This window comes from Trichechus manatus, unplaced genomic scaffold (genome assembly GCF_000243295.1).
Source record: "Trichechus manatus latirostris isolate Lorelei unplaced genomic scaffold, TriManLat1.0 scaffold00095, whole genome shotgun sequence".
In the NCBI taxonomy this organism is placed as follows: Eukaryota; Metazoa; Chordata; class Mammalia; order Sirenia; family Trichechidae; genus Trichechus; species Trichechus manatus.
Genome location: NW_004444031.1, coordinates 4,455,605 through 4,466,784, shown reverse-complemented (window position 1 = coordinate 4,466,784; position 11,180 = coordinate 4,455,605). Strand labels below are relative to the sequence as shown.

Genomic DNA, 11,180 nt, shown 5'->3' with positions numbered 1-11,180 from the left:
CTTAAGGAGTATCTTATCAAAAGACATCATGTCAATAATTTTGTTATAAAAATAACTGGTTAATTTATTGATATGGTTTTACTCATTTTTTAAAGATACAAAAGTAATTTATTCCCATAGGAGAAAAATTCAATTATTTCAGAAACATATAAATTGGAAAGGGAAAGTCCCCCACTTCAACCTTCCATTCCTAAGTCCCAGGGATAAACACTGTTAAGAATTTGATGTAATATTTTCAAATATTTTTCTATTATTATATATACACATAAGGTTTTTCTTCAGAAAATGCAACCATACGCTACTGTAATGCAACTTTCATTACCCCTAAAATTACATCACAGACATCCTTCCATGTTAATATATAGAAATTCCATCTCATTCTTTTCAGTGATTGCGTAGGATTCCAACATACCAAAACTTATTTACCCATTCCCTATTGCTATGCTGTTCGGATGTCCCCAATTATTTACTATTACAAAAATGCTATGATGAAATTTCTTATATGTTATCAAGTTATCTTTCTGTGCGTGTGTTTGTGTGCCCCGTTATCTCATTGTACTTGAAAAATTATTTGTAGAAATATTTTGAGAACTAGGATGAAGATAACTTCTCCAAATATACATACATACATGTACATATAAAATCTGCATAGTTGTTGTGAATACATCTGTAATAGGGTTCCTGGGAGTGGAATTGCTATGATGAAAGAGGTGCACAACCTAGATTTTGAGAATGGCCAAACTGCCTTTCAAAAAGACTCTTAATTTAGACTTCAACCAACGATCCATGAACCTGCCCACTTATGTCTACACTGGTCAAATGGATATTTGCAATCATTTAAATGTTTTGATACTCTGACTGCAAAAAACGCACCCTTTTATCATTTTAATTTCATTATTTTCTTGATTGTTAGTGAGATCATCTTTTACGTAACTAGCCATTTTAATTTCTTCTGTGAATCGCCTGTTTATATAACTCGCTATTTTTTCTCCTAGTTTTTGTGTGTTGTTGTTCTCTGTATGTTAGAAATGAATAATACTTTATTAGATGTTACAAAAACTTAATTTCCTGGTTTGCTTAGCAAACTTTGTCCTATCTCCAAATAATAAAATATTCTTTTTCTTTTCTTAGTGATTTCATTGTTTTAATGTTTACATCTTTAATCACGATCGGGGGCTATTCAATTGTTTTAAAATACACACCTGCATGAGATTTTTCCCACTGTTTTTATGGCTTCGTCAATACAAAATTATCATTGCTACAGGTAAGAGTCAGAGAGATATATTATGTAAAATATCTGAAGAACCTAAAAAGCATACATACCATGGCCCTCACCTTTTCTATATATGACTTTTTATTCAACCTGTTTTCATACTGACACCCAAATAAACTTTCATAAACCATGTAATTACCAAATAATTATAAATTAATGTTCTGGGTTATTCCATGTTTGGTTCTGCCTGTATGCAGTCCTTCCATAAAAGGGCTGATTCAGTACTACAGAAGGAAATTTCCTTCATTTAGGCTTCCGCTTTAATACCATCTCCTTAAAGGAACTTTACCAGATTATCCTATCAAACCTCACCTCCTTCCATCCTTTTGCACAGTTTTATTTTTTAGTGTTACTCTGACCTGAAAAATTACATTATACACTTTATGTCTGCCTCACTATGAAAGCAGGGGCTTTATCTGGTTCACCACTCTATCTCTAGCATCTAGAACTCAGATATACATTGAAGAAATTACTGAAGTAGTTTTCAAGAAGTTGGTATAATCAAGTCACAAACACAAAATGTGTATTAGAAAAGATGAATCTTTACCCTGTCATTGTATTTAGGCCAGTTAACTACATGTTAAAGAAAAGAAGAAATTAAAGGACATGCCTGACTGATCTAAGAATTCACGTTACTTTAGAATAATGAAATCTTACCCTAAAAATCAGACCATCCAGTTTGTCCACTTCATTTCTATGCTTTACTCCTTACTGGGGCTTGCTAAATACACTAGAGCATATAATGGAATACTAATCAACCATTAAGAAAATATGTGATGCAAGTATATTTGCTGATATAAAAAGATGTTTGTGGGGGGAAAAAAGCAAATAATAATATGATCCATTTGCATACAAAGAAAATAGCTATGCATATATATGAATGTAAACGTATGCATTCTTTGGGAAGATATACATCAAAACACTAACAGTGATTACATCTGGGTAATGCGATTATATTTGATTCTTATATTTTTTTCTTCTCTGTATTTGCTCATTTCTTCCAAAATAATACTTATTACTTATGTAAAAAGGAAAATTTGTTTGAGGATTGTACTTACGTGTGACTTGAGTGGGACTGCACTCAGCATCCATTCCAACCTCCTTCTCCAAGTATGCCTTCCATTACTGCAGAGACTGGAAAACAAAAAACTAATATCCCAGACAACCTTACAGCAAAGCTCGTGATTTAAGCTTTGCCTGTTACTTTAACTATTTTGGGGTGGCATGTTTGGCCACAGGGAGGCTAAATTTTTCTGCATTCCAGTGTAGTCAACAGGTATTATGGAAGTTTCCGTATTCCTGGAACATAGCTACTGCAGCGTTTTCAAACACTGATAATTCCAGTGGTAGACTGACCCTTGGACTATTGCAGACATAGCATGTTTTGCTGGGAGTCATTCCTGGAGACCCAAACTTGAGCCCACTCTTCCAAATCTTACAATGACTTTGTAAAGAACTAAGTAGTTTCAAAATTCCCAACATTAATCCCCAGCCCTCTTAAAATAGTTTCTCTCCTGCAAGTCATCACTGACATAAAAATGAGAAATTGTGTATCATCAAGTTACCAAATAATATACACTACATAAATCCATTTTGGATGCGGAGGGCAAAAACATGTGCATACAAACAGGAAAAAAATCAAAACAGGATCACTAAATACACCACAATGTTAATGTGGTCATCCTGGTCATCCCTGGTGGTAGGACTATGGGTAATTTAAATTTTATTTTTACTTATTGGTTTTCTCTAATTTGTTTTTCTTGTTTAGGGGAAAATCTTAAGAGCCATTTTTTTTCCCCCCAAAGGAAACAAAATCCTCCTACTGGAAAAAAAAAAATCATTTCTGAATATATTCAGAACGTTATAGGCAAATATGAGAATTAACTAACGGTATTAATTAGCACCTAATACCCCAATACACAAAGAAGTATGTATCATGGTCCGAAACAGGGGAGTGGCATAAATCCCCATGGTTCTTAACAACAAAACAAATACAGTGTCTCTTCTAGTAGCACAGTCGAGCTGACTGCAGTCTGCTAGTAAAAGGGCAGCTACCTTGGAAACTAAACATATGAGGTGAGACTAGCCAGTGCCCCAGCTGTTGGCAAGCTTTTTTTGTTTACAATGGCAGAAGCACATCCCTTAGAATTAACTAGCTATTTTAAAAGGCATAAAACAGAATGGAAATACCTTCATATAACCAATCATCGAATAAGACTTTAGGAAAGAAAGGGCAAAAGTGAAATGAACACTTTAACTTTCCATATAGCTAATATTTCTGTGTCTCTGGATTCCTCTTTATTCCTCCATTTTCTATCCACTAGCTTTGAGTTGGAATCGACTCGACAGCAACTAACAAGCATCATGCCTTAGTTTCAAACTGGAACATGTAGGACCCAGACAAGGCCTACCCATATTTCTTTATTCACTTGGCAGACACAACCAAGAGGTTGTTTTGAGTGTTTTATTTTTTTATTGTTGTAATTAAATGAACTTTACATCTCAAGTTAGTCTCCCATACAGAATTTTTCTTTTTTTTTTTTACATTGTTATGAGACCCCAACTGCTCACCCCATTCTGCGACAGCACACTCCTCCCCTTCGCTCGATTCCCCATGAACATTCAACCAGCTCCTAACTCTCTCTGCCTTCCCCTCTCACCTCTGGACAGAAGCCGCCCCTTTGGTCTCTTGTATCTACTTGTCTAAGAGGCACACTCTTCACAAGTATCACTTTATGTCCCACAATCCAGTCCAATCCCTGTCTGAAGAGTTGGCCTCAGAAACTATTTTAGTTCTGGGGTGATGGAGAGACCAAGGGCCATGTTTTCTGGGGCACCTCCAGTCTTAGACCATTGAGTCTGGTCTTCTTACTATATCACAATGCATTTTCAATCAAAGAAAAAGCAGATAAGCTCCTTAAGCTATGGAAATTCCTATCGAGATTTATTAGAATTAGATTGATAAGAAAAAATCCATGCCCTTATTAACACAGTTGGTTAATAAAGCTATTTCTAAAAAGTCAAGGTTTGATACTCTTTCCTCTTAATAATAGTGTTTGTCAAAGGTTAAGTTTTTAATTTTGATGAGCTTTAGATCTTTTATAGTTATTTCTTCTATGACCTAAGAAACCTTTGGCTACCCTCAAGCCACAAAGATAATCTCCTTTATTTTCTTCTAAAAAGCTTTATACTTTAGCTACATTAAGGTATACGATCCATCCCAAATTCATTTTTGTGCATGGTATGAGGTAAGGGGTCAAGGTTCATTTTTTTTCCCATATACATATTCAGTTATTCTCACTCCATTTGTTCAAAACACTTTCCTCCTTGGATTGCTTTGTCACCATTGTTGAAAATCAAGTGACTGTACAAATGTAGAACTACTTTTGGGCTCTCCTATTCCATCAGGGCTCTTTCTTCTAGCCCACTGATTTGTCGATCCTTACGCCCGTCAGTCCCACACTGTCTTGACTACTGGATACTACTTATTCATAAGGGTTATATATTCCTTGAATTGCTTTACAAAATTAAAGCCTCTATAAAAGAGGGCATATAAGTTGAAATAAATGAATGGGTTCAAGATGTACCTCATATAGTCCTTAGGAAACCATTTTAAAAAACTGTATCATAGCTTTGAAAATACTCCATAATTACTATCGTATCCAGAGCAAAACAAATTTTCTCCAAATAGCTGAAAAACTATTCTTCATTACCTTCAGTTGAAATTATGTCAACAGCGAAAACATTTCATTAATTTTTCTACTCAATTTCCCAACAAGTTTTTTCACATTAGTTCTAAGTCATTTAATAACACTACAATGTAGCAAGCTTAAAAACAACCCTTAAAAATTCATGTTTTGAAGCTGGAAGATGAGTACACATTCTCTCTACATATGTTGAAGTTCTGCCATAAAAAGTCATGTATTAACTTCAGAAATGTGCCTGGTAAAGAAAAAAAGCGGATAATTTCCTTTATGAAAACAAGTTCTATAAAAGTTTTCTTTAAAGTTTGACTTGGAAAAGAAGATTAGAAGCAATAATACAATATTCTTTTATAAAACAGAAAAAGCAACTCCCAAAAGCAGTAATAAACTCCATTGTGGGCAAACTGTACATAGCTCTTAGAAACTGTTGGGCTGTGCTAATTTTGTTCAAACTGAGATAAAATGATTCCCTCCTCCTTTTTCAAAGAAGATAGCCTGAACTGTCAAACCTCAAATACTCTTTTTAATAAAGATACAGCTTAACAGCTTGTAAAATGTTGCCAAACTGAGAGTAACACTAAAAGCCTTTAAGATTTATAATTTGTTCTTAATTTGAAATTTTGCTTTGAAGCATAATGGTCACGTCTTCCTGAAATAAGTCTGTAAAAAATAAATAAATAACCCCAAACACTTTAAGAAAGTTTGCTAAAATAAAACCAGGATGTTTATTACCTTTTCTATTGGCAGCATGAAAATCACTAGAAATTGTACTTTTGTCCTTTTCAAATGATCTGCATTAAAATCACACTTTTTCAAATAATTGATATAGAAGATAAACAAAATTCAGTTTTAAAATCCTCATAACATTTAAATATCAAAGATAGAGGGTGTTTTTTCCATTAATGATGAGAAGAAACAAGAGATCTGGTTTAAGCGATATCTGACATTTACACATTTTCAGTCTTTAACTGGGCTGAAGGATCAAAAGATTAATCAAAACAATTACAGGTAAAGAATAATCACTTGTGCCTTTTTCTAGGTTCATTACAGTAGTTATATATCCAGAGAACCAGTAGGAATTCTCAGATACAATGTCAAATAACAGAATTTGGGCAAGCAACTCTTAACATCACTTTTATTTAATATGCGCTACATGCACATGATGCTGGTGGGAAAGAAGTGTACGAATCCATGCATTACAGACAAGACAGACTGGCGCTACTGCCATACGTGCATTGGGCCAATCAGGATGTTGCTCAAAGTTTTTAATAGTTTCCATGAAAGTAAGTGCAGAAGCAGAAATGTATACACATCCCAAAGCATCCTCTTCATTTGGTTTCCTGAGCTTTCTTTGCATTCTGTTTTTCTTTTGCCTAGAAATTAAAGATAGTATGTTACAAAATCTGAAGTCTGTTTTAGATACTATTATCAATGTAAAATGTGTCTAAGAGGGCATTTTCAAGCTCAAAGACTTGAAAGGTATTGTTTATAAGATACCTAGAGTATTATATTTTGTAACTTGAGCATCGCAACAAACTACTCCTGGACAATTACATAGCTATGCTTTGCCCTTAGAAAGGATTATGTCTGGTTTCCAGTTCTTTCTTTAGTTGAAATGTATTATTATAATTGTAATACTTTTTAAAAATATAATTACTCATTCCATAAAGTCATATTCATTCATGACTATTAAAAAAAATGCATTTACATGATATTTGCCCATTTCTCATTCAAAAAAAAAATAAGTAAAATACTATTTTAGTTTCTGCATATTTGAATTACGGTTAAATGAGTTTAACATAACAATGGTACTAAAGGATTATGTATCCTTTGGTGTCAATAACCTTACCCATAGAATTTTTTATTTTATTTTATTGTGGTGAATATATACATAACAAAACATAAGCTATCTCAACAATTTCTACATGTACATTTCAGTGACTGATTACATTTTTCAAGTTGTGCAATCATTCTCACTATCCTTTTCCAAATCATTCCACCATTTACATAAACTCAATGCCCCCTAAGCAAAAACTCCCCCTTTCCTCCTCCCTCCCACCCCTGGCACTACTAACAACTTTGGTTTCTATATACTGCTTATTTCAAATAACATTTGTCCTTCTGTGAGTGACTTATTCAGCATGATGTTGTCAAGGTTTATCCATGTAGTGGCATGCATCAGGATTTCATTTCTCTTTATGGCTGAGTAGTATTCCATTGTGGGTATATACCACATTTTGTTTATCCATTCATCTGTTGATGGATATTTCAGTTGTTTCCGCCTTTTGGCTATTGTAAAAAGTGCTGCAATGAACATGATGTATGGTTTCTGTTTGCATTCCTGCTTTCACTTCTTCTGGATATATACCTAGGATTGGGATTGCTAGGTCATACAATAATTCTATGTTCAACTTTTTGTGGAACTGCCAAACTGTTTTCCACAGTGGCTGCACCATTTTACATTCCCACCAGCAACGGATGAGGGTTCCAGCTTCTCCACAAGCTCTCCAACACCTGTTGTTTTCCATTTTTTTGATCATTGCCATTCTAAAAGGGATGAGGTGGTATCCCACTGTAGTTCTGATTTGCATCTAATGTCTAATGGGAGCCCTGGTGACGAAGTGGTTAAGAGCTCAGGCTGCTAACCAACGGTTGGCAGCCACCAGCCCCTCTTGGAAACACTATGGGGCAGTTCTGCTCTGTCCTATAGGGTTGCTATTACTTAGAATCGACTCGACAGCACACAACGTCTAATGACGTTGAGCATTTTTCATATACAGAAGTCTCTGACTTACAAGGAGGTTCCATTCCTCCAACTCTGTCGTCAGTCAGTTCTGACATTAAGTTGAATACCTCTTTTTTTAGTTTTCATTATTATTGCCTTTTATTATCATATCTTTATAAATCTGATCTTTGAACATCCGCAAATGAACATCTGAGAATGATACCATCAGCACATTACAAGCTGCAGCATTGTATGTAGTACTTATTACTAATGATAAGATGTACGAATAAAAAATTTAAAAAGATGGCTGTAAGTGCTCACTGTAACTCAAATACACTGTAATTCGAGGACTACCTGTACTTGTTGGCCATTTGAATATCTTCTTTGGTGAGATGTCTGTTCAAGCCTTTTGACCATTTTTGGATTGGGTTGTTCGTCTATGTTAAGTTGAAGAAGGTGTTCATATATTTTGGATATTAGACCTTTATTGCACACACAGTTCCCAAAAATTTTCTTCCAATCTGTAGGCTGTCTTTTCACTTTTTTGATAAAGCCCCTTGATAAAAAAGTAATTTTTACGAGGTCCGATTTATCTATTTTGTCTTTTGCTACTTACGTTTTTGTTGTCATATTTGAGAATTCATCATTGAAAACTAGGCCCCGCAGCCATGCCCCAATATTTTCTTCTAAGAATGTTATGGTTTTAGTTTTCACATTTAGGCCCTTGATCCATTTTTAATTGGTTTTTGTATATGTTATGAGGCACAGATCCTGATTCATTCTTCTGTGTGCAGAAATCCAATTTTCCCAGTACAATTTATTAAAGAGACTTCCTTCCCCTTTTAACTGACTTAGCACCAACTGCCAAAAATCAGTTGACCATAGATGTGTGGATTTATTTCTGGACCTTCAATTCTACTTCATTGGCCTACTGTATTTTTATACAAATAACGCACGCCTTCTACGTTTGTTTGCCAACAGTACCCTCCCCCCAGTGAGGTATTTTTGTAAGTGCGCTATGCTAATTTTGGCATAGTTATTTGCATAAAAATACAGTATATGCCTGTTATTATACCAGTACCAGGATATTTTAGGAGCCCTGGTAGCACAGGATGTTTTAATTACTGTGGTTATCTTATTTATAGTTAATAAATGTTTTTACACATTATTTCATTTGATCCTCATAAAAAATTATATAAGCTTTAATGAAGTAATTATTTTTTTATTCTTTTCCAGATGAAAAAGCAAAACCTCACAGATTTTATCAAGCTCAACCAAAGTCACACAGCTAGTAAACAGTAAAACTTCAATCAGAGGTCAAAAGATACATGTTCTACAGTAGTGCTTCTCAATGCACACGACAACAATCAGGGAGTCCTGTTCAAGTACAGACTGATTCAGTAAAATGCCTGCAATTCCGAATTTCTATCAAACTCCCAGGTGATGTCAATTCTGCTTGTCCTTGGACCACACTTTGAGAAGCAAGATTTTAGAGTACTAGAATACACTGTTCCTTCCATTATATCACTTGGTATTACACAATGAAGAAAAAAATTTTCTTTCAATAAGATATAGGATAAATAGAAAACGTATGATCTTTTTTTATAATGTATTAGGTAATATAATATAATATACAATAGTAAGACAAAATTGAGTATGTGCCTTGGAATTAATATATTGAGAGCAAATGTGTTTTACGTGTCATATAACAAAATAATAAAATTGCCTGCAAGCATAATTTGTAACTTGATATGTCTGCAATTTCTCACAGATTAATGCTAAATAAAGAACTTTTCTGTTTTTAATAAAAGTACAACTTGGTTTTAGACATAATCCCAAGTATGCACTTTTTTCCTTATTGATCTCAAGATATATGTAACAGAAAGTTTAGTAAAATTAAACAAGAATGTAATTACTGGTTTATGATGTAAATTTGACAACACAATATAATTAAATGATCAAAGACATATAATGCTGAGAGTATCCATGTTATTGTTGCTAGATGCCATCCAGTCGGTTCCAACTTATAGCAACCCTATGTACGACAGAACAAAACACTGCCCAGTCCTGTACCATCTTCACAATCATTTTTATGCTTGAGCCCACTGTTGCAGCCACTATGTCAATCTATCTTTTGAGAGTCTTCCACTTTTTTGTCGACCCTCTACCAAGCATGATATCCTTCTCCAGAGGCTGGTCCCTCCTGATAACACATCCAAAGTACATGAGATGAAGTCTCGCCACCCTTACTTGTAAGGAGCATTCTGGCTGCACTGCTTCCAAAACAGATTTGTTTGTTCTTCTGGCAGTCCATGGTATATTCAATATTCTTCGCCAAGACCATAATTCAAATGCGTCAATTCTTTTTTGGTCTTCCTCGTTCACTGTCTAGCTTTTGCATGCATATGACTGAAAATACCACGGCTTGGTTCAGGTGCACCTTAGCCCTTAAAGTTACATCTTTGCTTTTTAACACTTAAAGAGATCTTTTGCAGCAGATTGGCCCAATGCAATGCGTCATCTGACTTCCTGACCACTGCTTCCATGGGTGTTGATTGTGGATCCAAGTAAAATGAAATCCTTGACATAGAACCTGTATATAGACTAAGAGGCAGTCATTCAAACAGAACAAGGGGATACTGCATGGATTAAAATCAGAAAAGTTATGCATTAGGGTTGTATCTTTTCACCATACTTATTCAATCTGTATGCTGAGCAAATAATCTGAGAAGCTGGACTATATGAGCAAGAATGCAGCATCAGGACTGGAGGAAGACTCATTAACAACCTGAGATATGCAGATGACACAACCTTATTTGCTGAAAGTGAAAAGGACTTGAAGCACTAACTGATGAAGATCAAAGACTACAGCCTTCGGTAAGGATTTAACCAAACCAAAAACCAAACCCACTGCTGTCGAGTTGATTCTAACTCATAGCGACCCTGTAGGACAGAGTAGAACTGCCCCATAGGGTTTCCAAGGAGTGCCTAGTGTATTTGAACTGTCAACCTTTTCGTTAGCAGCCAAATTCTTAACCATTACACTACCAGGGTTTCCTAGTATGGATTATACCTCAATATAAAGAAAACAAAAATCCTCACAACTGGACCAATAAGCAACATCATGATAAATGAAGAAGACATGGAAGTTGTCAAGGATTTCATTTTACTGGGAACCACAATCAACACCCGTAGAAGCAGCAGTCATGAAATCAAACAATATACTGCACTGGGCACGTCTGCTACAAAAGACTTCTTTAAAGTGGTAAAAAAGAAAAGATGTCACTTTGAGGATTAAGGGGCACCTCACCCAAGCCATGGTATCTGTAATCACCTCATATGCATGCAAAAGCTGGAAAATGAACAAGAAAGATCGAAGAAGAATTGATGCATTTGAATTATGGTGTTGGAGAAGAATGCTGAATATACCATGGACTCTCAGAAGAATGAACAAATCTGTCTTGGAAGAGGTGCAGTC

The 11,180-nt window shown here is 35.0% G+C and overlaps 1 protein-coding gene across 5 annotated transcripts in view; it reads right to left on the bottom strand.

Annotated features, from left to right (window-relative positions):
- Positions 1-4,076: 4,076 nt before the first annotated feature.
- The window catches only part of UCHL5 (ubiquitin C-terminal hydrolase L5), a 57,232-nt gene continuing 50,128 nt past the window's right edge, over positions 4,077-11,180 (bottom strand). For 3 of the 5 annotated variants that reach the window (XM_023737017.1, XM_023737016.1, XM_023737015.1), the window contains exon 12: positions 4,077-6,350. In XM_023737017.1, coding sequence (XP_023592785.1) covers positions 6,113-6,350 — 238 coding nt within the window. In that variant the 3' untranslated portion in view covers positions 4,077-6,112. The remainder of the gene's footprint in view (positions 6,351-11,180) is intronic. The other 2 variants (XM_012557344.2, XM_004382557.2) reach the window with 1 other exon arrangement.